Source organism: Mesoplodon bidens (genome assembly GCF_964165515.1).
Source record: "Mesoplodon bidens genome assembly, chromosome: 2".
Taxonomy (NCBI): Eukaryota; Metazoa; Chordata; class Mammalia; order Artiodactyla; family Ziphiidae; genus Mesoplodon; species Mesoplodon bidens.
The window spans coordinates 1,659,088-1,674,358 of record NC_138177.1 but is presented as its reverse complement, the minus strand read 5'-3'; the positions used below and the strand labels follow the sequence as shown (position 1 = coordinate 1,674,358).

General features: G+C 55.8%; 1 protein-coding gene across 5 annotated transcripts in view; it reads left to right on the top strand.

Moving 5' to 3' along the window:
• The window catches only part of NAV1 (neuron navigator 1), a 211,405-nt gene that overhangs the window by 183,110 nt on the left and 13,024 nt on the right, over window positions 1-15,271 (top strand). For 3 of the 5 annotated variants that reach the window (XM_081226425.1, XM_081226423.1, XM_081226426.1), the window contains 9 exons: window positions 66-509; window positions 1,394-1,435; window positions 2,037-2,185; window positions 3,777-3,947; window positions 4,938-4,990; window positions 5,680-5,703; window positions 5,811-5,888; window positions 8,476-8,559; window positions 8,748-8,859. In XM_081226425.1, the coding sequence (XP_081082551.1) occupies window positions 66-509; window positions 1,394-1,435; window positions 2,037-2,185; window positions 3,777-3,947; window positions 4,938-4,990; window positions 5,680-5,703; window positions 5,811-5,888; window positions 8,476-8,559; window positions 8,748-8,859 (1,157 nt within the window). The remainder of the gene's footprint in view (window positions 1-65; window positions 510-1,393; window positions 1,436-2,036; window positions 2,186-3,776; window positions 3,948-4,937; window positions 4,991-5,679; window positions 5,704-5,810; window positions 5,889-8,475; window positions 8,560-8,747; window positions 8,860-15,271) is intronic. The other 2 variants (XM_081226424.1, XM_081226427.1) reach the window with 1 other exon arrangement.

Below are 15,271 nucleotides of genomic sequence, written 5' to 3'. Positions count from 1 at the left end.
CACCTGCCTGTTGTTTCTCTAACTCCGTGATCCTAAATGTCCTGTTTTATCGTCACTTCTCTCAGGGCCACGGCTAAGAGCTTTGTCAAGCCACCCTCCCTAGCCAATCTGGACAAGGTCAACTCCAACAGCCTGGATCTGCCTGCGTCCGCTGACGCCCACGCGCCGAAGCTCCCAGATGTGCACACTCCGGGCCCCGCCGCCGGGGGCCCCCTCCCTTCTTGCTTCAGCCCCAGCCCAGCCCCCATCCTCAACATCAACTCCGCCAGCTTCTCCCAGGGCCTGGAGCTCATGAGCAGTTTCGCTGTCCCCAAAGAAACCCGCATGTACCCCAAGCTCTCAGGCCTGCACAGGAGCATGGAGTCCCTCCAGATGCCCATGAGCCTGCCCGGCGCCTTCCCCAGCAGCGCCCCCGTCCCCGCGGCCCCCGCGCCCCCCGCCCCCCCCGCAGAGGAGGACACCGAAGAGCTGACCTGGAGCGGAAGCCCCAGGACCGGGCAGCTGGACAGGTAGGTGGGCGGGGCCGAGCCTGATGAGCCCGCCCCTGCCTCCGGGCGTGTTTGACTGCTGCTCTGTGACCTTCAACACTGTGTGCACGTTAAGTAACCTCTGCTTCTCAGCAGCTCTTATGAAACGGGATTTCGTTTCTGTGTTTAAATGCTGATTCTCACCTGCTACGTGAGGAACCAGTACCCAGACATTCAGTGACTTCCCCAAGCCCTCGTGACTGGTTTAACCTGCCATCCGAGGCTTCTGCTTCCTCATCATTGGCCCCAGATCATCCCTATTATGTCACATCCTGGTTTTCATCCACCATAGTATGATCTTTAAAAAGCTAATGAGAGGGAATTCCCTGGCGGTCCAGTGGTTAGGACTCCACGCTTTCACTGCCCGGGGCCCGGGTTCAATCCTTGGTTGTCGGGAAGCGGTGCCGGGGAGGGGAGGGGAGGAGGGGGAGTGGGAAGCTAATCAGAGAAAAACATCAAACATCTCAGATAAATTTCTCAAATTGTGAGCCCAGAGGCGGCTGTGGCTGACCTCCCCTTTGTTTATGGAGACGGGGGACTCACAGTCGGATGCCCTGGGTCCCAGTGTTGCATCCGTCAAACCTCTGGTCCCAAACTCTAGCTCCTAAGATGGACCCACGTGCTTCTCTTTTTTTTTTTTTCTGTGGTACGCGGACCTCTCACTGTTGTGGCCTCTCCCGTTGCGGAGCACAGGCTCCGGACGCGCAGGCTCAGCGGCCATGGCTCATGGGCCCAGCCGCTCCGCGGCATGTGGGATCTTCCCGGACCGGGGCACGAACCCGCGTCCCCTGCATCGGCAGGCAGACTCCCAACCACTGCACCACCAGGGAAGCCCCCCCACATGCTTCTCTTTTTTTCCTCCACAGTAATCAACGGGATCGGAATACTCTTCCCAAGAAGGGGCTCAGGTAATACCCCTTACGTGTGTTTTTCTCTCCTATATCTGGGGCTCCTGGTCTGTATGAAAAACCATAACTCGCCCTGTCCCAGGCTCCAGTCATGCATGCGGTGCCCCTTTGGGCCGGTCACGTGTACCTGGTTCCCGTACCTCCTCCCAGGCGCCCACCCAGGCTCACTGTGGTGTGTGCGTCACCTTGTAGCTGGGGCTCTGGTGACAGAGGAGAGACAGGCTTGCACATGGGACTCACGCACTTCCCTGCACCAGCCTGTGCTGTCTGCCCCAGTCCCGCCAGAACCCCCCCTCCAAGCCTGAGGGAGAGCGGGCCACCTCTGGCCACTCAGGTGGGCAGTAGGTCCTGCAGTCCGGTGATTCCTGCTGCTGGGAGGTTCGAACGCCGAGCTCTGTCCCGGGCCTCCGTCATCTCGGCCCAGCTCGGGCAGCCCCGCAGGGACGTCCCCAGCCCTTCCGCCCCTCCCAAAGTCCGGGAGGATGCTGCTCCCCCCCAACACCCAGCCCCGACGGCTCCCACCTCCTCGTCCTGCTTTTGGAGCCCACCTCTGAGCTCAGGGGGTAGAAGCCCAGACCGAGCTGCTGCCCGCCGCCCGCAGGTACCAGCTGCAGCCCCAGGAGGAGGCCAAGGAGTGGCGACATTCCCACAGCATCGGGGGGCCGCCTGCGTCCGACGACCAGCCAGAGCTGCCATCGCCCCCTGCGCTGTCCATGTCCCTGGGCGCCAAGGGCCAGCTCACCACCATAGGTCAGTGTCCGCAGTCACCGCCGTGCCGGGGGGCAGGCAGGGCAGCGGGGCCTTGGGTTTCACCTCACACTTGGTTTGCGCCGTGGCGGCCTATTCACGGGTCTCAGTTCATCCATCCATCATGAGACGCACGGCCGAGTGCGCCTAGACCCTGACCTGAGACGTGGCCCCTGGGCCCAGGCTGTGGGGTCCTCGCAGCATCAGAGAGTCTGCCTGTTGGCGTGGAAGAGCCGTAAGGGAGGCCCAGAGCAAAACCCGGTGCAGCCAGAAGGGAGCCGCCGCTCCCAGCGCCGCGACACAGTGTGGGGCAGCTGGGGAGGCAGGGGTGAGCGGTCGAGTGCAGAGGTGGGTCTGCCCCAAAGCCAGGACCGTCCAGTCCTGGAGGCAGGGCTGAGGGAGACCCGCGCTGGCCTCTCCCTTCCTGGTGTCTGAGGAGAAGGGGAAGCTTGTGAGGAGGAGGCGACTGTGCTTCAGAGACGGGAGGGGCGAAGGCTGGGGCTCACGGCCCTGCTTCCTGGGGGGCCGAGTGCCGGGGGCCCTTGAGGACAGTGCCCGGGCCGGCCTGTTGCTTCCTTCCTGTGGCTCCAAATCCACTGCCTCTTTCAGCGGAGCGAAGGAAGGCAGTAAGCAAAACCTGAGGACCTGTGACACGCCTGTGGGACGACCGGGGAATCTGAGAAAACTAGGAGTCGGGGTCGTCTTGCTAGAGAAGGGCGCGGTGCTAAAGGGAAGGTCATCTGGTCCCTGAGAGCCATTAAAACGAAGGCGGGGCCAGCTTGCTGTCCGTCTCCATGGAGACCACACAGGGGGATGAGGGGCCGGGCCAAGCCACGATCATCACCTCACACACGCCAAAGGGCCCCAAGAGAGGTGGGGTTGTCTTCTTCCCGGGTCTTCCTGGAGACTGGACGTCCACGGAGTGTCCAAGGAGCCCCCCACCCCACCCCAAGTATGCACGCTGAGAGGCAGGGGCCGGGGGGGCGGGGCTGTGGGCCAGCAGGGCTGTACAGCCTCCTGGACACACTCGCCGGCTCTGGCCTTCCAGCCAGGGTAATGCTGGGCACCGGCCGTGTTTCTGGTGAATGCGCCCAGAGCGGCGTGCTTTATGGGGCGTCCCGCTCCCCTCCGTGGTGCCCGGCTGTGCGCCCCACAGCCTGACCCCTGTATCTCGTTGGTTCTCTTCATCACTCGGATCTGAGTCTTGCTCCGAACTCTCAGGCCTCCCCGGCAGCCAGCTGTGTGTTAGAGGAACACGACACCCCATTTTCATTGGCACATCCAAGTGATGCAAAGGTTTCAGAAAAGCTGCCAGGCCCCCAGCCTGACCTTTGAAAGCGACCTCTCCGGGGCCGACAGGCCCGAGGGAAGGGCGTTCAAACACGCTCTTCGCCCCTGGCTCAGCGGCAGGGTCCTCCTCGTAGGGCTTGCTCTCCCAGGCACGGCCGCCTGCACACCCGCCGCCCGCCGGCCTCCTCTCTGCCCCTCCATCCGCCTCTGCTCCTGGCGCCCCGCCCCCGGGACCCAAAGCTGATGCCCCTGCCTCTTCTCCTGCCCTCCCCTCCCTCTCCTGTCCCCCCCTCTGTCCTTCCAGTGAGTCCCACTGCGGCCACCACGCCAAGAATCACCCGCTCCAACAGCATCCCCACCCACGAGGCGGCCTTCGCGCTGTACAGCGGCTCCCAAATGGGGAGCACCCTGTCCCTGGCCGAGAGACCCAAGGGGATGATCCGGTCAGGATCCTTCCGAGACCCCACGGACGACGGTGAGACTTCATGCCAGCGCGGTTCACGCTCATTCCAGCTCTGCTGGGTCCCCTTGCCCACCGCTGCCGCCAGCGTGCACATGTCTGCTTCCCAGAACATCCAGTTGGGCCATTTCAGCTCTTCCTTCCCATCACTTTGAAGGGTCTGGGGGCCCAGAAACCTTGGGTGGCACCGTCTAGCCCTGGGGCTTTGGGATGGAGCCTCTCCTGGGGGCGGGGGAGGGGAGGCAGCGTGGAAGGCTTATTTAGACGGCGCCCTCGGAGCACGCCGCCACCGTCCTCCCATCCCCCCAGTCATCAGAGGACAGGACCGCTTACCGGGACGCAGAGGTAGCTCTTAAAGCCTTACGAGAATTAGGCATCTCATTCCTCTTCCAAGAACGTTCCGAAGACCAGCTTCAGGGCGGCCCTCTGGGCGTGGTGGTCAGAGCTGGAGCCCGGCTTTCTGGGGGTGACACTTGGTGACTTCAGGACGCTCATCCCGGGGGCCTTCCTTGCCGACATGCTCCGGTTCTCTCAGTAGGGCTGTCGTTCATGAAGAATCAGAATGAGTGTCTTGCACTTGGAGACTTTTCTCATCTGAACGGTCCCCACTGCGAAGAGGAGGCACAGGCAGCATTGCGTTTCGTTCTGAGCAGCTCTGATGAGAACTGCCTCTTCCTCAGCAGCAACAGTGCTTTTTCCTGATGGGGGAGGTGGGGACCCGTGCCCGGGAGCATCTTCTCTCCCGGACCCCTGCGCCCTCAGAGGAGCAGGCCAAGCACGGGGCCCTTGGCCCGGCTATCGGAGAGCACGGGCCGGAGTGGGCAGGCCAGCTCTGCCCGGAGCTCGAGTCCTCGGCGGGGCAGCCAGCCGCGTCCTCTGTTCTGTTCTCCCTCTCTGCTCCAGGATCAGAGCCCGAACCCCCGCCTTAGCGCTCCTCCCGGGAACCCTCCCCGGGTTCCCCGGCCGAGCGCTCTGCTAACCCTTTGCGTTCTGCTTCTCTTGCAGTTCACGGCTCAGTGCTGTCCTTGGCCTCCAGTGCCTCTTCTACCTACTCCTCAGTAAGAGCCTCGCTTCTCCCCCCAGCATCAAATTGCGCCCTGGACCCTCCTGGGGGCGGGGCGGGGCGGGGTGGGGGCCCCTGGAGCTTAGGGCACGAAATGGGCCCTTCTAGACCTTGGTGGTCCTTCCGGCCTCACCGCCAATCCCTGAGCGACCCTGGGGCCTTTTGTGCCTCCTTTGTAATACGGAGAATCCCCCGGTCTTGGAGGCGTTCTGTGCCCGGGAGGGTGGGCCGCGCTCAGGGACCCCAGAACCCTCGCTGTGTGCAGAATCTGCCGCATGTTCCTCGTGGGCCCTGGGCCCGCGTCAGCCCGTGAGGCGTAAGCTGGTCCTCAGGTTCGTTCTGCCCCTAATGCTTTACTCCTTTGAGTTGGTGGCGACAGGGTTAGTCCTCAGATCAGCAGTTTCATTTCCTAGCCTCTTGGCAATGGCAGAGGTGGCTGTGACCTCTGCTCCAGAGGTCTGTTTCATGGAACCGTGGTCTGGGGTCTGAGCCCACCTGGTGAAGAGCCAGGCCCGGCCACAGGGCTTCAGCCTCTTGGCACTTCTGCGTCTCGCTTCCTCGAGTTCTGCGCGCTGCCTTTGCCTCCGTAGTAACGGCCTTTCTCTCTCTCTCTCTCTCTCTCTCTCCGTGTCTCTGTCTCTGTCTCTCTCTCCCTCCGACCCCCTTTCTGTGCTCCTTCACCAGGCCGAGGAGAGGATGCAGTCTGAGGTAGGGTCCCCCGCCTTCGCCTGGCCTCCTAACACCCCTGCACCCCACTTCCTTGCGAGCCTTACACCTCTCCTGCCACCGTAAGTGCATCTCCCTCTCCTTCACAGCAAATCCGGAAGCTTCGCAGGGCACTGGAGTCGTCCCAGGAGAAAGTAGCCACCTTGACATCGCAGCTCTCCGCCAACGTGAGTGCCGGGGAGGGGACAGCCGGGCAGCTGTCTGGGCCCAAACTAGATGAGTTCAGCCCCAGGAGAACTGTCTCATAAGGTGTCCCGTGGGCTTTGATTCCAGGCAGCGGAGGATCTGGGGACTGGTCTCCTCCTCCGAATCGAGATGTCTCTGAGGAGCCATTTGCACCCCCACCCTAATTCATAGGTGTGGACGAGCGCCCGTCCGACGGTCTGTGAAGCCCCTAGAGAAAGAGAAAAGGGTTTATATCAGTGGTTCTGCGTGCAGGTGGGAACAGCCTTGCCACTGGCCATGGACAGAAATAGTCACGGATCAGAATCATAGATCCCTGGGAACCCTCTGCCTTTGCCCGTGTCTTTGTTCACGCCGTCGCCGGGCAGGCATGCGGCTGGGTAGTGGGACCCCACCTGGGAACGGCAACGCTGTTAGGAGGCCAGCCCGGGCTCCGGCTCCGCGGCCACGGCTGCCTTGGCTTCTTGGGCCCCTGAGCTTAGCTGGGGAGCCCGCATTCTTGTCGCCGCCCTCACCCTGCCCAGAGTACTTCCGCTTAGAATGCGTTTCTTGTGGCCTCGGTTTTTCCACCCTGTGAGATGGGGAGAAATGAAGCTGCCCCCCAGACTAGGCCGCAGAAGCCTCTCCCCAGCGACCGAGCTGCAAACAGAGAACATAAGAGCCATTTTCCCCCAAAGCTGTAAACAACAGCTGAGCCGGATCTGCGGAGCTTTCCAAGTGTTTGCACAAAGTAACCATGTCTGCAATTTCCGCAGTCCTTGCTGGTTTTTTTCTCTTCCCTTCCTCTCTGGGGAGCCCAGCTGTCAGGCCTGGATCTCACTGGAATCAGGTAGAAGACCCTGCACCGCGGTTTTGCGTGTTTCCAGTACATTCGGGCAGCGGGGTCCTCACCACGCTGGTGGTTCTCTTTGTTCTCTTTATTCTCTTTCCCAAACTCTCAGTTGGTCCATTGTATTCTTACTGGCTTGCACGAAGCTCGTATCAAGCCTTTTCCCCACAACTGGGGACCCATCAGAATCGTAATAGGAACAAGACCCATCTCGTCTGTCCCTGGCGCCTCACCCAAGGCCATCACGTCTGGCAGAGCCCAGGAAATTCATGTCTGGGAGCCGGCAGCGGGGGAGGGGTGTCAGAGAGCATGAGCTCGTCTGGCTCATTTACACCCTGTCAGTGTCGTGCTGTCCAGTTTGGGCCAGAGCCAAGAGAATGAATGTAGAAGGTGACTCTCTTAGAACAGGAAGTTCCCTTTGGCTGAGAGGACAAACTAAACGCTCAGACACGACGGTCCTGAATTTTGGAGACAGGCTTTCGCTGAGGGTCAGAGTCCTGGATTCTGGAAGGTTCTCTGCTGTTCTCAGGGGCCCCCAATTCCAGACCTTGTGTCCTGTTCACCGGGACTCCCCAGCTGCCCACGCTGGGCACAGCCTGGACGCCTTCCCCCTCCCACATGCCAGCCTTTCTTCAGACCCCCGGTTGAGCCCCGAGGGCATACAGGCTCCCTCGTGGGGCTGGGGGTGAGGGAGGCTCAGAGGAGGGACAGGATGCGGGGCGGCAGCCCCCCCAGAGGAGGGGGAGCCCCAGACGGGAAGAGGCCGGCACGGAAAAGCCCCGAGGAGCCGGGGTCACGAGGAGGCGTGTGCTCACAGACGGGCAGGGATGTAGGGACCAAACAAGAGGTGACCCAAGGCCAGGAAGGCAGGAGCTCCCGGTCCAGCAGGTGGAGGTAACCCCATCGTGGCACAGACCTGCCAAGGAGCCCGGCCCGGACCAGAGAGGCCTCCAGCCTGTGTCAGGGACAGGGGGCGAACACTAGGGTCGACCCCCAGGGAGGCAGAACCACTGGCCGACGGGAAGCAGGGGTACCGGCCGCCAGAGCTCTGTGTGGAGTGCGCCCGTCCCTCGAAGGGCCACAGTTTACTCCCCTGCAACCACGGCCGTCCCTCTCCCGGGGCGAGCGTCCCGCTCTCTGGTCCCAGCCTCAGCACGCCCCCCTTCCCTGCAGGCCTTCCTGCTGGCAGAGCTGGAGTTCCTGCCCCTCCCCCTGCTGCCCCCCACCAGGTCCTTGGGGGCCCCTCGCGGAGCCGGCCCGACACCTAGTGGCCAGACTGTGGAATTGCCGCGAGGTGGCCCAAGCTACCGCTCCAGCCCCAGGATCAGGCAAAGAGCAGCCAGAACCAAAGAATGGAGGCCCCCTGGGCGCGGGGCTGGGAAGCTGTCCCAAACTCGTTCTCTGGGAGTGATGGGGCCCTGGGGGAGGAGTTACACCAGGATAAAGCGACGGGCCCCCCCTGGAAGCAGGGGACAGTCCCACCTCTGCAAACAGTAGGTGTCGCATCTCTAGACGCCTCCAAAGACGTGCCCCACCCTGATGCTGTCTGTGCCGCTTCACCATTCAAGGAGCTGGGCCCCCCCCAGGAATGTTCTTCGGGCCAGAAAGGGAAGCAAGGTGTAAGAGCCGCTACGCGGTTGGTCCGCTCTGAGACCCGCAGTCAGCTTAGCCACCTCCCACAGACGTCCCCTCCCTTCCCCAAACCCAGGCACCTGGGGAACCCCCGTACGCGTTTGTTTCAGGCCAACCTGGTGGCGGCTTTTGAGCAGAGCCTGGTGAGCATGACATGCCGTCTGCGGCACCTGGCAGAGACGGCCGAGGAGAAGGTGAGAGCCTGGGTGGGGGGACGGCCAGGGCAGGCCGGCGCCCTCCCTCCTGCCGCCCTGGGTCCTCCACCTGCCCCGATTCTCGGCCCTCCCCATCGGGTCTGGAGAGTCCCGAGCCCAGGCCCTGGCCGGGCACAGAGCAGGTGTCCCCAAGCCCCACCCGTGACACCACTTCGTTTCTCTCTCAGGACACTGAGCTACTGGACTTACGGGAAACCATAGACTTTCTGAAGAAGAAGAACTCTGAGGCCCAGGCCGTCATTCAGGGGGCCCTCAATGCCTCAGAAGCCACACCCAAAGGTAGGCCCTCCGGCCACAGGGCTGGGCTAGAAAGAGGCTTACTGCAGGATTTCGCTCCACCTCAGGTTTCTAGAAGGGGAGGGCCCTCGGACGGTCAGTGGGTAGCAGCGGGGCACGACCCCACCACCCCAGACGGTGAGGGAGAGGAGAGGGTCCTCACCTCTGACCTCAAGTGACTGTCGAAGACAGTCGTTAACGTAGCACTTTCCTCTCACAAACGCAAGGTACTCCTGCTGTACAGCCCAGCGGTCACGCTCCTTGGTATCTGCCCAAAGGAGCTGAAATGTTATGTCCCCACAAAAACCTAATCATGGATGTTTACAGCAGCTTTATTCACAGTCAGCAAAACTCGGAAGCAACCCCGATGTCCTGCGGTAGGGGAAAGGATGAATAAACTGTGCCATAGCCAGACCACGAAATGTCACTCAGCATTATAAAGAAACGAGTTATCAAACTACGAGAAGGTGCTGACCGTGATAAGGGCACCCTGCTGACTGAAAGAGCCAGTCGGGAAGGGCTGCGTGTTGTGTGATTCCGACGGTGTGACATTCCGGGAGAGACGGAGACTCTGGGGACAGTGATGGGGTTGTGGCTTTCGGGGCTGGGGGCGGTGGCGGTGGGCAGGCAGAGGATTTGCAGGGTGGTGACAGCACGCTGTAGCCTACGGTGATGGGGGATATGTGTCCTTATTCGTTTGTCCAGACCCACAGTATGTACCACCAAGAGCGAAGCCCAGTGTACACTCTGGGCTCCAGGGGATGGCGACGTGTCAGTGCAGGTCCATCGATTGTAGCAAATGTAGCTTCTGGTGGGGATGTTGATAGTGGGGGGGGGGCGTACGTGTAGAGGGGCAGGGGGTAGTGGGGCATCTCTGTACCTTCTGCTCAAATATGCCATGAACCTAAAAGTGCCCTAGCAAGTAGTCTAAAACACTAGCACTTTCTGCTTTGACGTAAACATGTGCGTGTGCAGACATGTGTATAACCCCATTTGATCCTCACTTCGGTTCTCCGAGGGGAATGAATCGACTCTTCAACTGAGACAGAGATCACATGGATTCCGTGGGGCTCAAGTGACAGGTTAGCCTGGGATGTAACAGCCAGTCAAGCTTTGCTAGAGAAAGTCAGGATGAGGGGTGATCTGGGCGGGGGGCTGGGGGTGGATGCAGGTGGTCACAAGGTGCAGCCTTCCGGTAGGAGATAAATAAGTACTAAGAATGCAAGGTGCCACGTGATTAATACAATTAACACAGACAGCTGCATGAAAGCAGTTGAGAGTAAATCCTAAGAGTTTTCTCATCACAAGGAAAACACCTTGTCCAGGGCTCCAGCCTCAGCTTTTTCTTCTGACTGTGCACACTCTCCCTAGTGTTCACGTCTATCCGGTAGCTTCTGTAATCTCTTTTTCTTTTAAATTGAGATATAATTCAAACCTTTTTAACACGTGCAATTCAGTGGGTTTTAGAATATTCATAAGGTTGTATTTACAACCATCACCACTATCTAAATCCAGAACTTTTTTTTTTTTTTTCTTTTCTTTTTGCGGTACGTGGGCCTCTCACTGCTGTGGCCTCTCCCGTTGTGGAGCACAGGCTCCGGACGCGCAGGCTCAGCGGCCATGGCTCACGGACCCAGCCGCTCCGCGGCATGTGGGATCTTCCCGGACTGGGGCACGAACCCGTGTCCCCCGCATCGGCAGGCAGACTCTCAACCACTGCGCCACCAGGGAAGCCCTAAATCCAGAACATTTTGATCACCCCACAAAGAAACCCTGAACCCCTTAGCCGTCACTCCCTCTTCCTCCCTCCTCTCAGCCCCGGCATCCTCTAATCTGTTTTCTGTCTCTGTGCATTTGCCTATTCTGGACATTTCATGTAAATGGAATCATGCAGTATGTGGTGTTTTGTGGCTGGCTTCTTTCATTTAGTTTAATGTTTTCAAGCTCCATCCATGTTGTACCATGTGTCAGGACTTCCTTCCTTTTTAGGGCTGAATAATACTCCACTGTATGGATGGACCACACGTTGTTTATCCATCATCGGTTGGTGGACACTGGGCTGTTTTCACTTTTTGCCTGTTACGAATAACACGACCATGAACATCCATGCACAAGTTTTTGTGTGAACGTATGTGTTCAGTTCTCTTAGTGTGTAACCAGCCGTGGAACTGCGGGGTCCTGTGGTAGCTCTGTCAACGTCTTGAGTCACTGCCAACCTTCGTCAAGACAGCCGCACCCTCGTCCTTCTGCCCCGCAACGTGAGGGCTTCAGTTTCTCCACATCCTTGCCAACATCTGCTGTTGTCCTTTTCTGTTATAGCCATCCTAGTGGAGGTGAAGTGGTATCTCCTTATGATTTGGGTTATAATTTCCTCAGTGGCTAAGGATATCATGGGCATTTTTTCACGTGCTTATTGGCCATTTGTATCTCTTTATGGAGAAATGTCTGTTTAAATCCTTGGCCTCTTCTTCAATCAGGTTTTCTTTTTACTGTTGAGTTTTAAGAGTTTTTAATATATTCTGAATGCTAGCCCCTTATCAGATATATGATTTGCAAATATTTTCTCCAATTCTGTGAGTTGTCTTTACTTTCTTATACTGTCCCTTTGTAACCAGAAGTGGGGTCCGGCTACTCGCCGCTCAAAAGCCAATAAAGAGGCCAGGTTGGTGGAAAGGAAAGTTTACTTTACTTTGGATGCCAGCGGTCCAGTGAAGAGGACGGACCCCTGTCCAAAGGCCGACTCCCCCCACCAACAGTCAGTGGGCAAGAGCTTTTACAGGCAGGGGGAGGGGGCTCCATGCAGAAACAGCACAGTCAGCTCTGATGGTCATCTTGAAATTGGTCATCGGTGGTCTGACCAGCGTCATCTTGATTCTTTTACGTACAGTTAATCTTCAGTTCCAGGGTCTGTTTGTTCCCATTTCCTTGATGGCAGTTCTTGGAATTGTGGCAGCTTATCTCATGGCTACAGCCTGCTCATCATGTAGTTAACTTCTTCCACCTGGTCAGGGTTTCAGCGTCTATAAGACAGCTCACAGGGTACGGCTCAGAATATTATCTATAGCCCTTGAGGAGGGACTGAATGTCCTTGACCATGCTTAAGGACTAAACTATTATTATTTGGTCTCCTTTGACTGTTTTCCTTTGTTTCTGCATTTTCTCACTTCTCTCGTTAAACTTATTATTTGGCTAAAGTTTTTCCACAGACAGAAGGCAGGGTGAGGACATGGGAGTGGCAAGGACCACAGGGTCCTGCTCCATTTCACCTTGAAGAAGCAAAGCTTTCCATTTTGATGAAGTGTAATTGATGTGTTTTTTTCTTCGATTTGTGTGCGTGTGTGTGTGTGTGTGTGTGTGCTTTAGGTGTTGTATCTAAAAAACTGTTGCCTGATCCAAGGTCATGAAGATTTATTCCTGTGTTAGCTTCTAAAAGTTTTATGTAGTTTTAGCTGTTTCATTTAGATCTTTGGTCCATTTTGAGTTACTTTTCCTATATGGTGTGAGGTAGGGGTCCAACTTCATTCTTTTATAAGTGGCTGTCCTGTTGTCCCAGCACCATTTGTTGAGAAGACTATTTTCCCCATTCACTTATCTTGGCAGTCTTGCAGGAAATCAGTCAACCATAAATATATGGGTTTATTTCTGGATTCTCAGTTTTATGCCATTAATTCATTCTTATGTCTATCCTTAGCAGGTACCACCCTGCCTTGATTACTATAGCTTTGTAGTAGGTTTTGAAATCAGAAGTGTGGGTCCTCCAAATTTGATCTTTTTCAAGATGGTTTTGGCTACTCTGTGCCCTTTGTTTTCCCACGTGAATCTTAGGGTCACTTTGTCAATCTCTGCAAATTATCTGGCTGGGATTTTGGTGTAGAGATTGTATGGGCTCAGTATGTGAATTTGGAAAGTATTGTCGTCTTCACAATGCTGTCTTCCATGACCGTGGCATGCCTTTCCATTTATTTAGATATACTTTAATTTCTTTCAGTAGTGTTTTGCAGCCTTCAGTATACGTCTTGCATTTCTTTTGCTGAATTTAATGATTGATCCTGTGGTAAATAGAATTGTTTTCTTAATTTCATTTTCAGATTAGTCATCACTAGTATAGAGAAATACAGTTGATTTTCTTGTATGTTCATCTTGAATGCTGCAAACTTGCTGAGTTCATTTATTAACTCAATGGGTTTTACAACTTCTTCGTCTGCATGTCCCTTTTCTTAATCTGTGTCACGCTCCTGAATCCCATACCTCTATTTCCAACTGCTTAACGCTCTCCCTTCTGCACTTTTGCCCACTTCAGGTATAAACACCTGCCTGGTCACTGAGCCCACCGATAGGAGCGTCATCCTTTACGTCTCCCTGTTCACCCTGTGTGGTCAGTTAGCTGCTACAGATAATAACTCACACATAGATCTGTCTGTCTGTCCTCCGCTGTCTTGTCACTCCCCTGGCTTAGGCTGTCACTCTTCTTCTGGGTTATCACAGTAATTTCCTAACTAGTCTTGTGTTGCTACCGTCCTCCTGTCACTCTGCCCTCAGAGTGATCCAGCCACATCAGTTAACATCAGAAATCATTGCAATTTGAATTTGCTTAGGTGTAATACTGATGCTGTGAGATAATGCCCTTATTCTTAGAGGTGTTTAGTGGTAAAGTGTCACGTCTGCAACTTGCTTTCAAATTGTTCAGGAAAATGTTCTGTGTATGGGTGTGTGTATGTGTGTGCACATGTCTGTATGCAGAGAGAGTGTGCACTGGCACAAATAAAACATCCCAGTTGTTATATGGTGGGGAGGGCCTGTGGGTGTCCTCCTTTGTACTGTGCTTTAAGTGTTTCTGTGAGTTTGAAACGTTTCAGAAAAGCAAGTTAAAGGGAAAGAGAACACATGCAAACCCTGCAGCAGGAGCACCGCCCTCCTCCTGGTCTAGGATGCGCTTTCTCTCTGGCCGCATCCACACCTCCCATCACTTGTCCTGCGGGCTCTGCCCCAGCTTCCACCACAGGAACGGCCAGCCTTTGTTGAGCACCTCCAGTACGCCAGGCACTGCTCTGAGCATTGTACTTACGTTAACTCGTTTATTGCAGGTAACAACCCTATAAAATATATTTTACAGTTGAGAATAAGATCAGAGAAGACAAGTCACTGGCTCAACCACAGCTCCTAAGCAATGGCTCTGGGACATTGAGCTATTTCTAGTTTCCCGAGTACACCTGATTCTTCAGCTATATGTGTGTTGAATGGATAAGTGAATCCTGTCCTTTGCTTTCATGTTTCCCTCATTCTTCTTGACCCAGGTTCAACTTGGCCGTCAAAGAACTCATGCTTAAAGCAATGATGCCTACTTTACTTTGCTTGTAAATAGGTAATGTACATGGCACAAAATTTTAAATGCACAAAAGATTTCTTAACTTTTTGAAGATTGTTTGATTCTAAAGCACGTCCTTTGCTCTTAAAAGTACCATATAGCATATTTGAAAAATCTAATTGACAGGCTCACAGCTAGTTGGACCCCCAAGTAACAGATGATAGATACTTGTTTTGCTGCCTTTCATTTTGTAGTTAGTAACTAACTGTAAATTAAATTTATCACTAAAGCAGTACACGTTCTGGAGGAAAATGTGAACTAGGGATTGGCAAATCCTGGCCCATTGGCCAAATCTGGCTCACTACCTGTTGTTTTTTTTTTGCGGTACGCAGGCCTCTCACTGTTGTGGCCTCTCCTGTTGCGGAGCACAGGCTCCGGACGCGCAGGCTCAGCGGCCATGGCTCACAGACCCAGCCGCTCCGTGGCATGTGGGATCTTCCCGGACTGGGGCACGAACCCGTGTCCCCCGCATCGACAGGCGGACTCTCAACCACTGCGCCACCAGGGAAGCCCCATAGCTCCATTTTTATACAAACGAAAAATTCTTTACTTCAGTTAAGCATATTCCCTTGAGAAGTTTGCATACCTTTTAAAAAAACTGGAGGCACGCTAGGTTACAGCAAAACTTGGTTTGATAGTCATGGAGCGAAGCGTTTTCCATGTGCTTTGGGAGCGTGGTGATTCCTTCCTCGGATCCTAGGATCTTGTTTTCCCTGTGGTATGAAGGGAAAACTAGAGTTGAAAGATCCATTGCTGGTCAAGGAGAGGCAAGAAAAGAACCAGCCACGTCTCCTGCACTGAACAGGGGAACAGCTGCAGACAGGCACCTCTAGCCCCCTCCTTCTGGGCTAGGTCCTGCCACTTTGCCTTTCTCCTTGTTTTTGTGAGACGTTGCGCATAGTCACCCAAGATGCTAACCCTGGAGGAGGCTGGGTCAAAGGTGCACGTGGGGGACCTCCCCGCCCATTTCTCTCCAATTTCCTGTGAACCTCTAATGATTTCATAATAAGGTTTTAAAACTCCAGTCCTCTCGGCACAAGGCAGACTTCC